Source organism: Pagrus pagrus (assembly GCF_965226575.1).
Source record: "Pagrus pagrus genome assembly, chromosome: 5".
In the NCBI taxonomy this organism is placed as follows: domain Eukaryota; kingdom Metazoa; phylum Chordata; class Actinopteri; order Spariformes; family Sparidae; genus Pagrus; species Pagrus pagrus.
The window spans coordinates 25044994-25066791 of record NC_140189.1 but is presented as its reverse complement, the minus strand read 5'-3'; the positions used below and the strand labels follow the sequence as shown (position 1 = coordinate 25066791).

Here is a 21798-nt window from a genome sequence, read left to right as displayed (position 1 = left end):
ACAGAAAACACAGAATTTTTCACATATAAAAATTTATTACTCAAAGAGAAAAAAAGTGTTTATAAAACAGATTATCACAAAAATAATTCCTTCACCGATAAAACATCCTTTTCCACAAATTGCCCAAACATCTGTACAGTGCGGCCTGTAAAATGGGGTATAATTTACAGCAGCTACCAATTTCAGTACTTAAATCTTTCTCTCTTTGCCCTCTTTAGTCCTTATAAAGCACAAACTAGACGACTTTGAAACAGAATCCGGCTCCTTTGGCACAAATTCTTTTTTTGCGACCGAGCCTCATCATTTCATATCCATAAAGCGGATGTCCATGATAAGCAGAGTGTGTCTGGGCAGTGGTCTGGGCGCCGGGGACAGCACTTTCATCACCTGTGTCTGCGTGTCCACATTAGTCACCACAATGAAGCCACACACAGGGCTCTCCACAAGACTCTTTCGAGCACCGTCCTCTCCGTCCTCGGCACTGCTCACGCTCAGCACATGGTACGTAAGGTCTCTTCCTGGTGTCACAGGTACCAGCTTTAGCTGTGTGTCATCCTGAGACATTCCCAGTGGCAAACACGAGTCCGGAATAGATGGTGCCCCAATCTTGTAGATGCGGACGTCCGCGAAACGCACTTCAAAGGAAAACGGGTAGAAGGACACTCCACGGAAGCCGTAGAAGTACTCGCGGATCTTCTCATCCCGAGCATCCCGACGGCAATCCTTGGATCGCTCCACCACTCCTCCTGACTTGGGTAGGAGCACCACCCGCACAAAGTGAGGAAGGTCTCGTTTGAGTTCATTGTAGAGCCTCTCATGGTCCAGCACCAGCACCACATCAACCTCAAAGGCTGAAGCACAGTGGACCAGAGCCTGGTATCCAGAGCCTTTCACCCAGCCGCAGGTGTTGATGATACAGCCTCCCACGCTGGCCTTCCTGTTCACCTCACAGCGCTGGGAAAACACCTCGGCCAGGCGTGACGTCAGCTGCACATTAAGAGTAAATAACAGATTAAATTGGGCAGAGACAAACAAAATAACTGTTGACAACACAGACTTAAAACATCCAGAATCTTTCTTTCCTCACCTTGTTGTAAAGTTTGATGTTGGTCCCTGGGGTAGTAGAGCCAAAGTGGTAAACCAAAGGAGCCTGGACTGAGAAACCCTCCTCCACATCTGCTGGACGCTCAATGCACAGAGCTGACACTGTCCCAGGTACAGACACCTGAGGAGCAGAACATACTTTACATACTCACTGTTGTCAATTTTGTGCAGAAATCCTGAGCTATAATGTTATATCTCTCTCTGTTTTTACTGTTGTTACACCGGAATACCCTAAAAAACTCAAAATATTGTTTTTCAGAACTTATTGTACACGTGACTGTAATAATACAAATATCAGCCATTGATGTTCCCCTAATTTCCATAGATTGGGTCGATATTTTCCAATTCATCCTTACCCCACTCTGTCCGACATCCAGTTCCACCAGTGTTGGCCGGCGGCCCACCCTCACAGCGTAGCTTAATAGCAGTCGGCACACTGTTGACTTCCCCACATCTGTAGGTCCCACCACCATCACCTGAGGAATGATTAGTTATTCAATGTCAATGGAAAATTAATTTAATTGAATCTGACAAGCTTGCCTATAGTTCTTGATTACAACCTACCCTCGGCCCCCTCTCATTGTCTCGCTCTGCTTGTTTTCTCATCTGTTCCAGGGCAGCGTGTGTGTTCAGGTAGAGCAACATGGGAGTATCCTTGGACACATAAGCCACCTGTGACAATGAGGGAGAGATGCAAATTATTTGAGCCTCACATTCATGAAATGTCAAACTCATGAAGCCACACATGGTTAAATGTGATACCATGTTCCATAGCAAGTTTAATCACCAAGTAAGCAAAAATAGAAAAACTTTCAAATAGACCCTTGATCAGGTGCTCACCTCTGGTTTCCCAAAAAGATTCACACTGCAGCCTTGCCAGGTGAAAACTGCGATCTTGGAGCCTGGTCCAAATATGTACTTCTTGTTGCGGTTCAGCTCTGAACCAAACACCTCAGCCATCCCTGTGAGGAGCTCCAGCTCAACTGGCTCTGCCGCATCCGCCGTCTCCCCTGCCTCCACCTCAAACCGAAGTTCAGTCTCCTTCTCCAGGTCAAACCTGGTGCAGGCCTTCCCGGATGCTGGAGCATCTTCAGTCGTCTTCACTTCACCCTCTGTTGCCATGACTGACAAGAGAACGTCTATACCTGGCAATAATGGCATATTAAAATGAAAAAGTTAAATGCACACAGTCTTGTGCTCCTTAGGAAAGTATGCAGTTCAAACACTCAAAGAGAGACTGTTCATGGGAAAAGGTTCCCATGAAAGGTTATCTCTGATGCAATATTCACAGGTAATAATCTGCAAAACAAACTTTTTGCAGTTAGTGCATTCACTTTATGGATTAATTTCAAGGTTTAAGGTTGTTCTCTGCTGTCATAGTTTTGCATTAAACATATAATATGAAATATCCATAAAATATGTCACTTAGTCGGGGGCCATCACTTTACTCGATGATAGAAAAGGTTTTCCCTTGAGGAAAAAGGTTGTGAACCACTGCTTTAAGGATAGTTACAGACTAAATGTATGGAGGAGAGATGCCCCAGGTGGTGCAATTCGTTAAACATATTACATTTGAAGCACATACCGGTACCATAAAGAGAAATGCTTCTACTAATCATACCCACTCAACCAAAGGCATTTCATTTTTACATCATGTTGTTACCTTCGATCCTAGATAGCAACTAGTTACCGCTCAACCTTAACGAGGCTTAACGTTGAACAGAAATATCTGCTCCTTCGCATGTGAGACATTGTAGTATTGGGATAAACTTTGGCTAAAGTAGCTAAGAGTTTATCTGAAAGATTTTACAGCATGTTTACCTACACATGAGCACACTGTGAGGACAACTCAGCTCATTGGTTATTAGCAGCTAGCAGGCCGTAGCTAACGTAGCCACGGTTATTTCAGCAATAAAGGCGGAATTTAAGCCTTCAGACGCTCCAAATGTCAGTAAACTACTCCCATAGTGTAAGCTGAATGTCAAAAGGGTGATTATTTTTAATGTAAAGTACTTACGGGCAGATTTCAAGCCTTATTGTAGGATTAAATGTTCCCAACTCTCGAGCAACCGCTGCTGTGGCTGGTCGCGTGATGATGACGTCACATCCTCAGCAACAAATCACGTTGAAGCTTTGTTGAGGCTCGTCGGTGAAACATGTTTGGTTGTGAAAGCCATTTTGGGATCTTTCATTGCTTAAAGCTAGCAGTTACTCAATTATACTTTCAACCACAAGTGAAAATTCAGTTTAATTCAAGAGACAGAAACTTACATTTGTTGTGAGATGGTCACAAATGTTTTTGAGGGTTAATGTCATAAAGATAATCAAAAGTGGATGAACTGTTTTTTAGATACTGAAGAAAATGTTTTTTCATCATCCCTAAATGTATGAAGAACTTAAAGAGCTCGAGACATCAAATGAGATATCAATCCAAAACAATTTAGCAAAAAAATCTGAAATGTTGTTGACGTTGTTTATTCCTGCAATAGAAATAAATAACAAAAAAAACACACTCACAATAACAAACAAAAGAAAACTTTATTTAACCAAAAACAAGTATAAAAGCACAATAAACCGTTGTCAAATGGGGAATAAACACTTTAAGATCAGCAGGATTATGCAGCTGAGAAATATATAGGTTCAGAGTCGCTCCACTAGGTGTCAGCATGTATCCAGGAAATGTGAGCTGTTGGAGCCGGGATCATCAGAGGAGGGACTGAGAACATCCCATTAGTCACTCCTCATCATTCTGCTTCCATGGGCCACATCTCCTGAACTCTTGGCTGCATGTAAGACATGATTTTATCTTGTTAAACTCTAAAATATAAACATTGCTTATACACTATGGGTTACTAGCTCCTCTAAAGCCTCAATTCCCAATCAGTCTCAACCAGCAGCAATAGAAACACTTGCAAAGTGTGGGGGTAAAGAAAGTTTGACCGAATTGAATAAGCATTAGCATGAATTAGCATTCATTTCAATTTCTGAACTCCTAATTTCACCTTGGCATCTAGCCTGCCACTGAAAGTAGGCATTCTGTTAGTTTTAGTCTTAATGGCTGAGGGTTGACACCGTCTCATAAGACCAACTAACAAGCGGTGAACACCTCCATAAGCCTGGTGACTCATAATACATGAAAGAAATCCAAGTTTGGGTTATGACACATGGCTCTGGGGGGGAAAAAAAAGCAAATTTATGTAAGGGAACAGTGACAGACACATTGAAGCATCTTATGAAATGCTGGTAAAAACCCAACTAACAAGCTATGAGTCAAGTCCATAATCCTCATTCTATTTCGGGGAGCATGTGTGTGTGTGTGTGTGTGTGTGTGTGTGAGCTTCTTTGTGTGCGCTGGAAACTGTTTTTTGTTTATAAAAAAAAGTTTTGTTTTGAAGAAAGAGGATGGATGGAAGCAGTGAGTCATTGTGATGAGTCTTATTTTATGATTTAAAAAAGGCTGAACAAACAAATGTCTGTATACATTTTGGAAGGAAACCTTTTCTACTTCAGCATTTCAATTATGCGACAAAATAAGTAGTGTAAATTGACAAAGCCAACTTTTTTTTTTTTTTTTTTTTTTTACTTTTGTGAATTAGTGGAGAACATTTCAAAGGGCTACAGAAAATACTCAGTTTAATTTTTTAGTTTTCAATATTTTAAAAACCTAACTTCTTTCTTGTCCACAAACTAGGTTGGTGATATCAAACATCCCTTGTAATGAATCACATTTTAACTTACTTTAAAAACAACCTAAAGAAAAGAGACATTATAAAATGAGCTCTGCAAAGCCTTGGTTTATCACAAATAATAAACATGTATGTTTTAAAGACAATGATTGCAGAACCCTTTTACCACTAATACAAAGTAACGTACCAAGCCCTTAAGTTTCATTTCACAGTTGACTCAAAGTACTTATTTAAAGTGGCCTTCAAAATCCTTGATATATTTGTTATATTTTGTGTTTTCCCTGTTAAATTATTCCATCTGACGGCGTTGAAATGACAAACCTTCAGTGGGCGTCTACTCAGCCTTCAGAGCCTCCTGTAGAGCAGCAACTACAACATCAGGTTGAGGAAACTTCAGCTTACGTGGCGGACCCTTTTTGATTCCAGTCCACAGAGATGTTTCTTTATGGATCAGAAGTAACAGAAACAGTCATTTATGAGGACAATACAGGAGATGGGCAGTAATATCCATGTGTTATCAAAGCCTCTAGAGGAGAGCAGTAAAATCAAATGCTTTCAAGACAATTTAAGTCGTCTAATTAAAAATGTGAACAGCAATAGGTGTACAAACCACTTAAATTTGGAGCACAAATAATCATTTACCACAATAAACGGAGCACACATTGTGTGTAATTAGACATGGGAGTATTATGTTTTCACACGTCTCATTCTTTTGCTAACTTTATCCCCTCTGGCGGCTATTCTGCACCCCTGGTAAACACAGCCCTGTTGACTGTTCTAGCCGGGTTTAATGAGACATTCAGTCAGGGAACAAGTGTTGGCAGGATTTTACTTTATTCACTTCCTTTGTTAACACCTCAGATTTACAGCTGATGTGAAATCTGTGAAGATTAAATGACAGTAATTTTGTGGTGTCAATTTCCTGGATGGTTAAAAATGTGTTTGATTTAATTGGAATCACCCTGAAGATTATGTTTATATCATATTCCTGTATATGCCTTTCCTGCCCGTATTGGTCTTTCTGCAAACAACTCCTCAGGTTCTGCTACCAACTGTTTTAAAATGGAAAATTCTTAAAAAGTGAAGGTAAAACTGTCCAAAAGAAGGCCTGTGATTGTCCCGCCACCAGTATCCATCTCAGAGGTGAAACCAAACTAGGTGCATAGCATGCAGAGAGGTATGTTTCTGTTTGTAGATTTAGTGAACCGAACCTTTAATAGCTGCTACAAACGGGTAAAAGCCCAAAAACTGAGACAAAGCGACTTGGCTGAAAAAGACCCTTGGGAGCACCAAATGGTTGAGTTATTCTTGGATTTTCCCTCTCCGCCCTCTTTACCTTTGCCTCCATCCAGCAGAGTGATTTCGAAGCTGTTCCTGCGGGGTTTCTCAGGGTTGAGCGCCACAGTCAGTTCAGGGCGGGCAGCCAGGAGGGCAGATTTCACCTCCTCAGCATTACGCCCATACACTCGTCAGCTCTTACTGAAATAACACATCAACCATCAGATGGACATCTGTGAAGGTTACTAAATCTATCCGTCCTTCTGCTGCATGTGATTCAACAGTTAAGTACATTCACAAGTACTGTACTTGAGTACAAGTCTATGGTACACTACATTAGTAATACCATTTTATACCACTACTCAACTGCTTCATGAAAGTGAGTAATGACATACAGGCAACAGTGTGATTTCATGAAGTTGCTCACCAGTGTTCAATGACCACCTTTTGGCCTTCCTGGCCGTCCTCCTCCTCTCCTCTGTCCTCCTCCTCCACGGATGGTTTCTCCTCCTCTACCTGAACCTCCGCTTTGCGCTTCGTCCCTCGACGACCTGAACACAGGTGATGCTACAGGTTTGTTTTCATCACACAGGCTGCAGCTTTCGACCCCGACTACTTAAAAGGGACTGTTGTAGGATTTGACATTGGATAACTGACAGCTGTTTAACACTCCTGCGACTGAAAACTGAAATGTTGATGTAGCTAACTGTCATGTAAATAAAGCTTGAGTGATTTGTTCCACTGTTAGCCATGACGATAGCTACTGTTGACTAGTTAGCAGGAGGCACGAGCAAGTTTAACACAAACATGAGATGACGACAGCCGTAAAACAACCTTCACCTGTGTGTCAACTAAACAAGACATGTCACATCTCTAAATTGTCACTGAATGACTCAGTTGTTATGACTTTCAGTGGGCCTGGACAACACATACGACACAACACACCCACCTGCTGCTTTAGACGCCATTGCTGTTACAAATCTTTCGCGCGCATGTCGACTGTACCAAAGTGTCGCTGAAGGGGTTTTCCGGAAGCCGGACGAAACCATTACCGGGGAACATTTCTATCATCAAACTTAAGGTTTTCTCAATGATAGACAACACCAATATATGTATATATGTACAAATATACATTTCAAAGACATTTATGTATTTGACCGTACAGAATATACATTATACAGACCGTAATGTAGCTTTTGTTGAAGAATCAGTAGGCCTTCCTTGCCGCCATTTTTAAAACCCCTTGGATAAGGAAATGGTTGTTAAAGGTGCAGTATGTAGTTTTGGGGGAACATTTTTAATCAGAAGCATAACATCTTCACTGACTGATTTATTGTGCCTAAACAAACTAAATAAACAAACTGTCTTTGTTTTCATGACTAAATAAACCGAGTAAACAAACTGACCTTAGAGGACAGCACAGTTTCATGCTGTTTTACTTTGTTTATATTTGGCGGACCCTGCCACCTTTCTAGCTTCAAACAGTGTTCTGGGGAGCTTCATTCCCTCTGAGAACAGCTTGTTAATTCAGCTATGGAAAAAATAAATATTTCTGAGTTTGTTACCTCATCAATATTGTAAATATTAAGTTTGAATTTCCTCTCCCAAAGTATATAGTGCCCCTTTAAGTAGTCAATCATAAATTGATTGTTTTTGTGTTTGTTTGTTGCTTTGAGCTTATTGTGTTTTTATCCTCAACAGTTTTCATTGCATATTTATCTATAAAAAGCTAATGTATCAATGGTATTCACACAGAGCATTAATTTGTGTCAACTCTACAGGCTGCTACAAAGTGTTTGTACCCTGTCTGAACTTTTGTGTGCTTTACCAGAGAATTCGCTTCTGACTGCCACTACCTCGAGCCAGGATTGATTTGGCAAGCCACCACAGCCTCTTCTCTTTCATGGTCAGTCATCCCAACTGCTGCTCTGGTTTAGGTTTTAAAAGAATGTGACAAAGATGCTTGAGAAAGCAGACTTGTTTGTGTCTTTTCTTTTGTTTCCAGCAGTTGTAGGTTTAACACCATTTATTTGACGATACTGTAAAATAATGTATGTTTTGTAACACATTACAGCAACAGAAGAAATCACTTGATACACAGATGGTGTGTTTTGACCTCTGAACGAATCATGGGAGTCAGACTTTTTTTTGGTCGACTATTTGCGTCATCCCATTCAGATCTAAACCTTAGGTACACTTTGCGATCAATCGCCCCTTCTGGTTACTCCAACTGAAGATCTGTGTAATGTCCTCTGCAAACAGTGGGGCAGATGAATGCAGGTCCCGTGTGTTGCCCCCCCTATACTTTAACTTGTTTGCATAATCCCCAAGCACTGACTTGGAAGGGACAGATGAAAGACAGCATCCAAAACAAACAAGAAGAAAGTGCGAGAAAACCCTGCAGAGCAGCAGACGGATGTGTTTGAAGACGCCAAAGACAAGAGCAAATATGGCGTTACCGGAATAGAAATACCAAATCCTTGTGTCTCTCACAGTGGACGTGGCAGTCACATTTTTGGCCACAAATTGTCTAAAGGACGTCACAAGCTGCGTCTGTGCCAACAAACACTATACAATCTCCCAGAGCGAGGCGGTGCGACTGACTCACAAGCGCTCATCTAATCACTGTCCTTTTGTTCTCTAATAAAAACACAAAGTCACATCAAGTCTACTCTTTCTTTGCATCCCAGCCTGTCTTTACAGTCTGTTGCAGAGTATTTTTAGCCACGGGGGTAAACCCTCAGAGGAGCGGACAGACCATCAGGCAGATGTACTCAGTCCTCACCCCACCGTCCTCTTTTACCTCTAACTGACTCAAGACCGGATGTACAGAACTCCTCCACGCTTCACAATCTGTACTCCTGTGATCACATGCACACATTCATGTTCACACCCTCATGAATGCACCGCAGATATTTCTGTGTGAACACACAACAACAAGCACAGAAGGCGGTTCGTTCATTCATAGATTCTGGTCTTTTTTTAATTTTTTGTATGTTTGCTGTTCTCAGCTGCTATCTCACATGTTGCAGTCTGATTTGCTTTGCAGTTAAATTCCTTTACTTTGAAGAATCAGTTCTTTGCCAACAGGCCTTCACTTGAGGTTTGTTAACCCTGTTAACTTTCGTACCAAACACAATACGAAAGGCTGCAGTAGGAGACACGCAGGTTTCCATCATGCCTCTTTTCTTTAAACTGAACTCTGTAGAGTTGTGGAACTCAAACCATACTAGCAGTGCAACAAAATATTGAAACGGCAGTATATCGTTCTACTTCCTCTTCAGATAAGATTATGGCTACACTGGTGCCAAATATCAATATTTTTATTTTAACACGTGGCGCTCTAAACAGATTCCCCCAGACAATTTGACTCAGCAGCCTGTGTGTTGCCATTTATCAAATAAAGGAGGTTAATGTAAATGGAAATGAACTAACATGGCGGTGGGATAATGGTGGAAAAGCCTGAAAGCTTTGAAAGTCTGGACCCGCTCCGGCTTTTCTTTGGATGTTTTACAGTGTATTTTGAGCTGATATATATTATTCTATATTCAGTTCTCTGTGTATGAATGTAGCTCCAGCTTTCAGGGTTATGAAAACCATTTCAAAACCAGTTGCATGACGTAAAACTAAGAGTCAGAACCAATCTTTTTTCTTCTCCTCAAATTTTCAGCGTCTTGAAAATATTTTGGAGGTTTCCCACTGGTGCCCTTTTGATAGAACTTTATCCAGTGACACACACAAACAAGCAATGGGCTCATTATTGCTCAGCGGGTGAGCTGATACCAAAGTCTCACTGTTTCTGTGAGAATAATTAGTGTTTCCACTCAAAATGATTTATTCAGAAAGTCAGAAGATCTCCTCATCTCTCTGTGTTGCCTTGCTCGTTTTTCCTTCCTCTTCCATTTGGGGAGTTATTAGGAGCAGAGGTTCACTGCCCCGGAGGCTCATGTTCCCACATGCTGAACAATAGGAGCCTGTCAGCGCAACAGTGCTGCAAATGATGATCATCAATTATGGATGTCACGTTGACGGCAGCACAGCATTGTCATACTGTGGTTATCAACCTGTTCCCTTCTTTGTCTCTGTCCCGGGCCCTCTGACGTCAGGGTGCTCTCGGTTCATCTTCTGCAAATAAGACATGTGTGATGGTGAGCGTCAGCGAGCACGCCAATGACACGCGGACAAACACGCCAACTCGCATGAGCCAACACTCAGCTTTGGCCAAGAAGAGCATAACGTTGTGGGGGAGAGTGTGTGACAGGCAGAGAGAGAGAGAAGTGCTGGAGTGATCAGGGTGCAGACAAAGACTAAGTGACAGAAAGGCAGGCAAACATACAGGGGAGAGAAAGAAAGGCAAAGACAAGAAAAATACATAGAGAGTTTGGGGGGATTGAGTGGGCGCAGAGTGTGATAAGTGCACATCATCAAAGACAGACGACTTCAGAGAGATTCTCTCTGCTAATGGCCTGGTTCTGTTCCTGCACCGGAAGAAGGGTAAATGTGTCCCATGACCACCCAGGCAGATGCTTTCAAGCCTACAGTTCTGCCATGAAAAAGCATCTTGGAAATGTGGGAAGAGTAATCATATTGGTCACGATTTAAGTTTTTGATGTATATTTCTTGAGGTCGTTAACATTGGCAGGAAAAACTGAGAGAGGATGTCCACGGTCATCCGTGACTGCCATCTGGATGATGCTGTGAAATTATGTCCCACAGTCAATGTCTTTTTAAATATTATACATTTAAAGCTGCTTCCAAAGCTGTTTTACAATAAAATTTCACCATCATGTTAATATTGTTTCTTTGTGGTCAGATGGCTTGTAACTTGTCAATGGTTAAATAGTACAGCAGAGATCTTTTGCTTGCTTCCGAGCCCACATAACGTCCGTGTAAAGTCTTGTTAAAGCCCACTGATGTTTTTAACGGAAGCACTGATGGTCTGAAATCAGGCTTGTTTTAAAATATCCTCAGAGCAAAAGTTTTATGTTTTGGATGGTGTGGATGAGAATTTTGATACCACTTCATACAGCGAGCATCCGGTTAGCTTAGCTTAGCATGAACACTGGAAAGCCTGGCTCCGTAAATGGATTTTCCATTCTTTGTGTTAAGCTAAGCTAACTGGCCCCTGGAGTGGTATCAATATTACCATCTCACTCTTTGCTTAAAAGGTATTTATTTATTTATTTAAAACACAAACACCCTGAAATTAGTCTTGAATTTCCAGATCTATCTCTGAGCACCATGTCAGCCCTGGAGAAAGGTCTGACAGCACTCTGCTAGGGGGAAAACACGCTTGTATAATACGTTTGTATTTCAATCACAATCATCTTGGCAGCGCAAATCCCAGGATGTGGTGACGTTGCCCCTAAAAAAATGTAATCTGTAAACTTGCTCCAGACTGTATGTTTGGTTGTAAAGTGAGATGCATGTGAATAGTAGCAGTAGCATGTTGGGCCTAAAAGAAAAGTTGAGAATAAAAAGCTGCACTTGTTTCTCACAACACAGCGTGGTTTGTGGTGATGTCACATTCTTGTCTCTCGGTTTAAATTTTGCTATATTTTGCCTAATACCTCAGACAATTGTTGGTTTCCTGGAGATGTTTCAGCTGCAAACATTTGTGGTTGCCACATCCACCCTAACTGTGCCCTATGGTAACTTGTTCATATCTGCAGGAACAATAAAAAGACACATTTACAAAACAAAATGGAGCCATAAATGTAAGGTTCATTATGAGCCTTGTTCTTGGAGTTATCTTTCTCCAAATCAGCACTCAGGGAAGTCTCAACAGGAAGAACTCTCTGTGCAAAAGCTTTAAATAGACTTTTTGTAGAAAATAATAAGCCCAATCATTAGGGGTGTAACAATTCACCGATAGGAATGGGAAATGGGTTTTAAAGTTAATTTTAAAGTTTCTAATCCGTTGAATGAAGCTGCTATGCTGCTACTTCCTCACAGCGTCTTCAAACTCTCATTAAAGTTCAAAGGTCAGTGCGAGACTCTTGCAAGATGCGTCACAGTAACGTTATCATTGCCTGCCAGGTAAAAACAAAAGCACCATGTCCGACAACGCCGAAAAGATTTACAATGCACCATCAAATCTAAAAGTAAAAGTTTGGAAGAGATTTGGATTTTATAAGAAGGATGTTAGGTGGGACAAAAAGCAGGGCTCTGTAGAGCAGCGTACGGTAGTAGCACAGATCTTAGCGTTTGCATGGTGAGATGGCATGGAGAAACCTGTGCAGACTACGAGGATGCTAGTAAAGAACACGCAAGACGTGGAGATTAAACACGTTTTCCAGCGATTTGGGGGATAACAAACCTTGTTGTTTCAGCAGCCAATCACAGGACAATTACCCAACCGAACTTCTATGACACTGGTTCATAACATCATCATTGTCACATTTAAACAAACTCCTATTGGTTTATTAACAATAGAGATTCAGCCAACTTTGTATGTATCACAGCAGCGTGTTGTGTCAGAGCAGTGCATCCTCAGATTTAAATAGAAATCCTTTGTGGTCTGAAAAAAAGTTCTGAAAGAAAGACGCTGTTATGTACAATCATGTATGTGGGTTGATGACGATGATGTATCTCTTGTTAACTGTGAGGAGTGGGGGGGGCTTATGTCAAAGAGGGGAGAAAAAAGAAGAAGAAGGAAAGGTGGAAGAAAAGAAAAGGTGTGAAAGTGATGAATAATTTATGAGCTGGAAGACAAAGAAGATTAGAAGGCCGCCCAACCGTTCGCCTCTGAAGTTTTATAATTTGTGTGTGTGCGTAAGGGTGCGTTTGCAGATGCATGTGTCCTTGCACTCACACAACACATGCATGAGTGTATGCACACCATCATCATCATCATCATCATGGTGAGAGTTAATCTGTTGAGGGGGTGTGCTGATTCCGGGACACATCGTCACATTTTCATCCTGGCGTTTTCCCCATTCAGCCCCTTCCCTGAATCATCCCCCTGAACCCACGCACACACACACACACACACACACACACACACACACACACACACACACACACACACACACACACCGCAACTCGACAGCTCATTCACCCATCTCTCTGGCCCAATATAGCTGCCCTCTGCATGTGGTGAGAAAAAAAAAGTGATTAGGGCGAGGAGTGAACACAGTTGAGAGCGGTGACCTTCAGCTAGCACACTCCCACTGTCACATGGACTTCTCACACTTCACACACTTGTATACAACACAACAAAAACCACCTCCTCCCTTTTTTACAAGGTTTTACAGAAGCACTATGACGTGATTCTCCTAAAACTTTTCCCCCCCAACTATATTTGCCAGAGCTTTCAAAATAAAAGACTGATGATACTGACCACATTCGCGCCTTTAATTCTCTTATTTTGTTATGCTTTTAGTGTGAGTGTAAAATATTGGCTCTATTTAATCAAGATGAATGAATTGTTGCAGCGGTATCGCCGCCTGTATGCCTCGATACTCAAACTCCATCTACTAAATTCACTGTGTTAATGTCTCTACTATCTATTGTTATCTGTGTTCTTTATGTTTGTGCTTATTTTTTTATCTTTTGTGCCATTGTTGTATTCCTTCACAAGCAAAGACAACAGCGAAACAACAAAGAACATTTTTGTTTCATTGTTTATTTTTTCTATAAAGCAAAAACACTTTCACAGAAGTTTTTCCATTTAAAATAATCTGACATCATCACAGTATCTCTCAAGATCTATGCAGAAACTCACAGTCATAGTTCAGGTTATTAACATATGAGGTTGACAAGGACCATATGGCCCCCATGAATAATGTGGATCACAGACAGGTTGGATTGGCATTGTGATGAACAGACTGCCAAGTTAATACCCGTCCCCTTTTCCAAAAAAAACCACAGTTTTATTATGTATGTGTGACATTTTCTGATACCCCTAAAATACACTTACATCACTGAAATCAGATGAAACCGTCAGATTTATGAAATCTCTTCTGAAAAAAAGTAAAATAAAATGCACAGATTCTCATGCATCTCTGAAAAATACACAGTTTTGAAAAAGTCTTGCTAACAGCCTTGCATAAAAGACTTACACAAGAAATACACACACGTGCAGTCACACTGATGGAGACAAATTGCAGGTCAAAGTGTAATGTAACAGGAGCCGGCAGGAAAGAGACCTGAGGAGTCAAACCACACGAAGAGCTGTGTAAGATCCGGCCCAGGTGTTGTTTTTACCTTGTTCTGGATCAGTTTGGATTTCTAGACTAAAAGATAGATGGACAGGGGCCATGATTTTAAAAGAAAAACTGGCACATACAGACAGGCACTCATTTGAAGAAGAGGCCAATTTAAACTGGTCTTCTCAGGACTTTGGTCGGTAGTCTCACACTCACACAACAAAAACTGAATCACACAAACCAAAAACAAATCTGAATCCGGAGCACAAACCTTTCCGGTTTTTGTGTTAAGAAAATGTTTCTCTGGAAACAACTGTTGAGGTTGTCTGAGCGAGGAAGAGACAAGACTGGAAAACACAAAAGCGAGTTTCTTCTGTTTGCCTTCCGTTTACAATCTAAGTATCTTTTCTATTACCACAGGCTCTTTTTTACCAAATGGTAAGTAAAAATCCAGCTAATCTAAAATACAGAGCAGTGTTGCGACGAGCGGTACTGTACAGTGATGATGAGTGGTATGTACAAGTGTGGGTGGTGGTTTGCTGGCATCAAGGTTCTGAATCTGAAGGAGGAAGGAGAGTCGCTCTTGGATGCAGATCTAATGATCCTGTGATCCATCTCTGCCTTGGCTGATGAATATCTGAAGTTCACCGCGCTCACGTTTTCTTTTCATTTCTCCCTGAAGTTCAAGCTTCTCATTATCTGTGCTCTTTCTCTAACTTCTGGGAGTGCCAAATAGCCTGCCGTTAATCACCACTTGTAATCATGTGAAATAAATAAACTAGTAAAGGATAATGCTCGCGATGATTGGATGGTGAGCGCTATAGTTAATATAGAAAATAGCTGTCGACGAGTCACAACGCCTGCGTTGTTTACAGCTGTGATATCAAAAAAGACATCTGGAGACGCCACCAGCTGTCTGCGAGTTGTGTCTCTATCATTTCATCATGTTGTCGTAGGTTTCTGCCTCTGTACTCTCACTATCACGGTGCGATCCCTGCTTTTTAAAGCCTGTACTAGTAAGCAGCAGCTACTTCAACACTGAAAACTTTCCTGCTCAACTCAACTGATATCTGCTCTTCTAAACAGCTCTCTGCTGCCTCGCCTGTCTCCTGCATCAGTGTAGCACCCCCTGAAAGTCGAGGAGGTAACTGAAAGGAATCAAGATCCAGGGTTTTGTTAGAGTTGGAAAGAGCAGGAGGGGAAATCGAAGGAGAAAAAAGGGTGTGGAGGAGAGAGGAGTTCAGCCAAAGAGGAAATGGAGAGAGAACAAGAGTATTGAGAGTGAGAGGAGGTGGAGGAGAGAGAAGGTGCTGGGTAAGGAGGAGGATGAGGGGAAGGCTGAGTTGTCATAGCCTGGGGGGCACTCCAGGTCAAAGCAGCGGATGGAGGAGTCTTCGTTGCCGTAGTTGGCCCAGTATTCTTCTTGGTCCAGTTTTGGGAGTGCCACCTCATGCTCCGAGAGTTCATACTTGGAGGAGATGGTTTCAGAGGGGGCTTTTGGGAGGTACTGAGGTTTGATAGCGGAGAAGGGGAAGGCCTTCACCGTCTCTGTGCTCTTCTGGTACGAGGCCTTGGATGAAGACGCGGGCTTGTGCTTGGAGAACCACCAGCGGGTCTTGGTGCTGAAGGTGGTTGTGGTGCTTCCAGCAAGAGAGCCAGGGTCGGGCAGAGGGCAGAGGGCGAAGTCCAACTCCCGGAGAAAGCGGAGGTCCTGGCCGCGACGTTGGGACGGGGAGGCGCACATGAGCTCAGAGGAGGAGAGGCGGGCCTTGCGGAACCACTCCCAGAGAGGGCGGGCCTCGCAGCCGCAGGACCAGGGGTTACCGTTGAGGCGGAGGAACTGGATGCCTTGGGTGTCTCTCATGGCCTGGCCGGGCAGCTCGGCCAGGGAGTTGTTGAACAGGTAGAGGATGGTCAGACGACCCAGGTCACGGAAAGCCCGACGGTTGACCTGCCTGATGCGGTTGTCGTGGATGAGGAGTCGGTCCAGGTTGACCAGGCCTCTGAACACATTCTCAGAGAGGGCACGGATGCGGTTTCCATGCAGGAACAGGTGAGTGAGGTTGACCAGATCTGAGAACAGGTCGTCCTGAAGAAAGTGGAGCTGATTCTCCTGGAGCAAAGTCAAAAATATAAGGAGGATTTAGTTCTGTGTGAAGATGCATGGTAATCGAAACAAGAATCTAGCATTGATTACAAATAGCTGAAGTCGAGTCCAACATTTCTATTTCAGCCAGTGTTTACTATCAGCTGTCGATAGGAGGAACAAGGTCACTTCCTCTCGAGTAGTCTGACTCACAGGAAGTAGGCTTTAGGTAAATGGTAAGCCCGTCATTGGCTGACTATTTCATCATTGGGACTCTAGCTGCATGTTACCGTTTTCAAATTCCCTGACGCAACGTGAAACAACAACAACAACCACAACAACAACCTCCGAACTATTAGTGGTTTTAGCAAGTGTAGTGAGATCTTCCAGTGTGAAATATTAGGCCAGCTGCATATCTATCTTTTTATGAGTACCAGTCATATCACATAATCAACATACGTCTTTTATCATGGCTCGCCTCCTGACTGTCTCCTGCCCTTTTGCACCTCTGAAGACAATTGTGATTAGTCTAAAAAAAAGTAGGTAGTATGTTGGCCACAAAAGGGGAACGTAATATTTGAACTGCTTGAATGAGGTTTTTTCATTCCCCTAAAGGCCATGTTGGCAGCGATTTACTGTCTGATTAAATCAAAGGGCACTCCAACAGCTGAGCTCTAACTGTAGGCTGCCAACACACTGACGCCAAATCTGGAAAAAGACCCAGATGACGTCTTATTTGACGGTGTATATTTGAGTATTTTTTTTTAAAATCCTGTCAACATGATTTCTCAGCCCTTATTTTTTATTACTGATTTCAGATGGACGCTCTAAGGTAAACTCACATCCTGACGTTTAGGTGAAATGTTGCACTGCCTGTGTTTTAATCTCTTCCAGTCAGTTGGCTGTATTTTTGCTGTTACTTAAAGAAGCGAGTATGTTGTGGTCTTCTTTTATTCCATCCACTGGTTAAGATTGGCCTCTACCTTGAGTAATGTTTGATCCTCTTTCATTTGACTTGCAGCTAGAACTGCTACAGAGAGCAAATGTGTGGGCACATGCTCCCTTTCGTGTATTGTACACTCATTTATATGCATGGAGGATTTGGCAGACGCTCACTTTGCTCATTCTCTGTCATTTCTTCGCTGTAATCAGTATGAGAGTCATCAGTTGAGCTGGATTAATAATGTGATTGTAACAGAAATTAAAGTATTGTTATTATACTGTTTATCAGTGTTAATTGTTCCTGCTGAGGTGTGTTGCCTTGGTTTTGGATCATTTGATTGTTTTAAGATTTACTTTTTTGTATTCTTAGTTTGCATTTATGTGACTGTGTGCAACTCACTGAACCTACTTAAATCAATCTTTCAACGTGTGTGTGGGTGTGGAGCAGTGGTTGCACTTCAGCAACTGTATGGTGATGATGTGCCCGTAAAGCATTTCTCCAAAGTGTGTATTCCTGCAAGTATCAGGAGTACATACTCTTGCACGACTGTCAAATACGTATCTCTGCATGTGTGTGTTTTAGCTTTTGTGCATGCTGGATATACCTGCAGGTAGAGGAACTGCAGGCTGTACAGCTTGTGGAAGAGATCATGGGGGAGAGCGGCCAGCTTGCAGCGATGCATGTGCAGGCTCTGCAGCTTCTCCAAACCCCTGAAGGCTCCACCTTCCAGGCGCTGCAGCGGGTTATCACCCAGATCGAGCTCCTCCAGCACCCTGAGGTTACTGAAGGCTCCAGCTTCGATCCACGTGATGTTGTTGCCGTATAGCCAAAGCACCTGCAGAGAATGAAGAGAAAATAATTGGATGAGAGAGGAGAAAAGACAGACTTTTAAGAATGTGTGCAAATGTTGCTGGAGGACCATCTTCACCTGTGTCTCGAAGCCAAAAGAGTCTGCGCGAAGCTCTGTGATGCGGTTGTTCTGCAGGAAAACACGTTGCGAGTCATATGGCACACCAGCCGGCACTATGGTGAGGTTCTGAGACTGGCAGCTGACCGTCATGGGCGTAGGGTAACACACACACAGCCTGGGGCATGCGCCCACCCCGCCTGGCTTCACCACCACCAGCCACAGAACCAGCCACAGACACAGTCCACCTGCAGAGAGACAAAGGAGGTTAATTCTCAGGAGAAAGAAAGGAACAAAACTGAAGGTCAGGTTAGCAGCAAAGAGAATGGCCCCTGCATAAATTAGTCCTGGTTTGGGGAAGGTGCAAAACGGTGTGCGGGAGACAGAGACAGACAAAGACAGAGAGGTTGATTTCAGCTTTTGGCACCAGTCTTTCTTTGCCGTCTGTCTGTCAAACCTGCTGCTGTTGTCAGTGATTCTTTTTAGCACTGCTGTGCTCTCACCCGTGACTTGTTGATGGCTCCCAGTGCTTTGGGGCTCATCTATAATTCACCAGATTACATTACAGAAATCATTCACCCATTCATAGCCACCCGATCACTTTACATAGGTCTCTATAGCTGTTGTGACAAGGTTACATAACTCTGGATTTCAGAGGTTTAGAACAGAAAACTCGCCAGAAATCTACCACAAAGACCTTTAAAAGACAAAAAACGTGACTAACACGTGCCTCTTTGCATTTAATTAACCTGCTTTCCTAGTTCTCAGGCTAATAAAGGGATGTTTCCGTTGGTTTGACACGCAGAGGGCACGCGTAAAACCAGCAACCAGATCCGGATCAGTTTCGGTTCTCATCAATCTTGCAACAGCTTCTTGGCACAGCTCGGATAACGGCGCACAAAAGTGGCCACCGCGGGGAAAAGTACATGCATGAAATAATAATGAACTTCCCATTCTTCTGCTGTGCGCAAGATTTTCCAGCGGCTCACCTCTTGACCTCTTAACAAGTTGGACTATTAGCTGCGCCGGACGCTGAGGGAGAACTGGAGCTTTTGAGTGGAATGAGACACCTTTCCCGAGTCTATGTAAGTCTTATTTACCCCGAAGTCGCTATGAGATGAGGAATAAAGTTCAGAATCATGCGTGCGTAAATCTTATCTGCATCTCTCCATGCGTAAAGGAGACATGGAGATATTGTATAAGGAGGGTTTAGTGAACAGAAGAGCCAAAATATAACTAACTTTGATTATGATGTAAATTACATTTCAAATCATATAAATTCACATTTAAATTATGGTTTTACTCCGGAGCTTTTGCTGCCAAATCGTTGCGCAAAAAATGCCCAAAAAAGCGCGCACTCTGGCTCCCTCTACATGCAACATTATTCTAAAATGTACACATCCATAACTGACAAAGATGATTGAAATTTAAATAGATGGTGAATAATGTGTGAATCTTGGTAAATATTTAAAAATATATGCAAAATAACAGTGCGTAAAAGCTAAATTAAGTCTATAAATTCAGCTGCTTTCCACGTACATACAAGGCTGCTGATACCCAAAACAACTTGGAAATATGTGATTTCAAAGTTTAAAACAAGTCACTGAAATCACAACAAAATCACAGAAATGCATTTTGCAAAATCAAGCATCAGTGCATCCAAAGAGAGGTACTTACTTTTAAAGTTGTGGGCGCTGGAGCGCTTCATGGACCAACGACTCTCCATGTCGAACCAAAGCCGAAAGCGAGTTAGCCTGCGCTGCGAGGAGTGCCTGCTTGCTGCTATCTCTGCTGATGTTCAGCTCTGGTGACCGAGTCGCTGCTGCTTCAAGCAGTGACGGGTTGGAGTCCCGGGAAGCTTTTTATACTCGCGGCCGGCTCGTCGCCCACAACCGTGGGCAGCGGAGGATCCTCACTACGTCAGCCCGGGAGGAGGAGGGAGAGTCACCGGAGGAAGCGACAAGAAAGGCAGTGGCAGGGCGGGCTTTGACTTCACTGTGGAGTTACCTTAAAAAGTAACGCATCACTGCTTGTCAACACCAAGACTCACTTGGTTATATCTCATTATGATGAAGTAATTGAACAACAGGCGCCATAAAACTAGACTTATATTCTAAGAAATGTCTGAATATCTCTCTGGACATTAGTTGTCTTACATTTTTCTAGTCTTTAAAGAGATGTACCTGATTTACTTCTAAGCAAATCTCTCCATCATTAAATGCGCTGTGTGGGAGGAAGCTGGCTGATAATGAATAGTGGAGGTGGGATGGAGGTTACTGGTGACAACAAACTGAACAGTTTCTGGGGAAAATATGGGAGTATTTCCTGCATGGCTCCCGGCTATGTTTGAGTTTGTGTGGCTCCACCGTGGCAGATACACTAACGAGGGCATTGGAGGAGGACAGGATGGTGGGAAAAACTCATTTGGCACTAAAAGCACCAAAAATCATCTGCCTCATTCGAGTGTAGGCCTGTTTGGAAAGAAGCCGAGAGACGCCCACAACTCAGAACAACAGATGAACATGAAAGGGAAACCCAGCGGTGGAGCGAAATGATCTAACACAGCATATGGAGTCAGGAGGAGAGATGACACACCGCTGACAAATTTCACGAGGACAACACACACACACACACACACACACACACACACACACTTCATCCAGTTACAGATGTCACCAACAAACACTCCTTTTGATGGTTCTATGTTCATGTCCGTAACTGGCAAAACTCTGACAAAAAATATGTGAAAATTGCATTTCCACATGTCAAAATCACCATTTCACATTTGAACTGAATGTTGACATGTGGAGTAAAATGTTGACATGTGAAAGAAAACAGTGTCACATGTGAAATCTTTTTGAAAAGTTTTTTTCAATCAAAAAAACATTGAATCATAGTTTCACATTCAATAATCTATTTTCACATGTGAACCCGAATTTTAAAACTAGGGTTGGTAAGTTTTTCTAGAAATGTTTTTTGTTATATTTATAGAAAACATACGCACAAATGCTCTGACAAATAAAATTAAAAAATACATTATCTGTGGCTTTTGCAGGCCTCTAATAAGTCCATCCAACGGTCTCATCCCAGACTCTTCCACAAGGCTCGGCTGGTGTGTTGCTAAAGCTATTAGCGAGCTAGTCGCACAAGAACATTAGAGAAAGTGCAGTTGAAATCTCCCAATGCTAACGTACTAGCTTAACAACAGTGTTTGTTGTTCATTGGTCATTTTGATAATGTCAGCCAGTTGGATATGGTTAGCAATGATAACAATGTGCTGCACTCACAGTGCACAGCCACTGAGCCAGCAGCTTGCTAGCTCAGTAAAACAAAGCACACAGCCCCTCACCTTTATAATGAGTAAGTGGCAGTGGCAGACTGGCATTCAGTGGCTAACCGAGTAGCACAAAACACTAAGCCCCTGAACCTAATTAAAGAGCCAGTGTGGCAGCAACACACCCCTTTAACAGCTAATATTAGCACAAAGCACTCAGCCCCTGAACCCAATTAAAGAGTCACTGTGACAGCTACACACCCCTTTAGCGGCTAAAGTTAGCACAAAGCACACAATCGCTGAGCCAACTCTCAGGTGTTGCTAGGGAAACGAAGATACTGCTTGTGAAAAACTTTAAACTTTGATCGCG

General features: G+C 42.6%; 3 protein-coding genes across 4 annotated transcripts; all 3 read right to left on the bottom strand.

The window, feature by feature from the left end:
- Positions 1–15: 15 nt before the first annotated feature.
- Positions 16–3221, bottom strand: clp1 (cleavage factor polyribonucleotide kinase subunit 1). 2 transcript variants are annotated; one of them, XM_084352923.1, is made up of 6 exons: positions 3122–3221; positions 1945–2249; positions 1669–1776; positions 1461–1580; positions 1088–1225; positions 16–987 (listed from the first exon to the last, which is right to left on the bottom strand). In XM_084352923.1, exons 2-6 carry the CDS (start codon positions 2224–2226, stop codon positions 301–303), a joined length of 1335 nt encoding a protein of 444 aa, XP_084209049.1. In that variant the 5' UTR covers positions 2227–2249; positions 3122–3221; the 3' UTR covers positions 16–300. The 2 variants fall into 2 exon arrangements, with proteins under 2 accessions (XP_084209049.1, XP_084209050.1); XM_084352924.1 differs by lacking the exon at positions 3122–3221 and adding an exon at positions 2768–2869.
- Positions 3222–3623: 402 nt separating this feature from the next.
- Positions 3624–7083, bottom strand: selenoh (selenoprotein H). Its single transcript, XM_084352925.1, has 5 exons — positions 7018–7083; positions 6496–6619; positions 6127–6269; positions 5112–5231; positions 3624–3887 (listed from the first exon to the last, which is right to left on the bottom strand). The coding sequence occupies exons 1-4, from the start codon at positions 7034–7036 to the stop codon at positions 5125–5127; spliced, it is 393 nt and encodes a 130-aa protein (XP_084209051.1). The 5' UTR covers positions 7037–7083; the 3' UTR covers positions 3624–3887; positions 5112–5124.
- Positions 7084–13675: 6592 nt separating this feature from the next.
- On the bottom strand, positions 13676–19974 carry rtn4rl2b (reticulon 4 receptor-like 2b). The gene is made up of 4 exons (XM_084352799.1): positions 19832–19974; positions 18176–18402; positions 17852–18082; positions 13676–16331 (listed from the first exon to the last, which is right to left on the bottom strand). Exons 1-4 carry the CDS (start codon positions 19878–19880, stop codon positions 15459–15461), a joined length of 1380 nt encoding a protein of 459 aa, XP_084208925.1. The 5' UTR covers positions 19881–19974; the 3' UTR covers positions 13676–15458.
- Positions 19975–21798: the final 1824 nt, after the last annotated feature.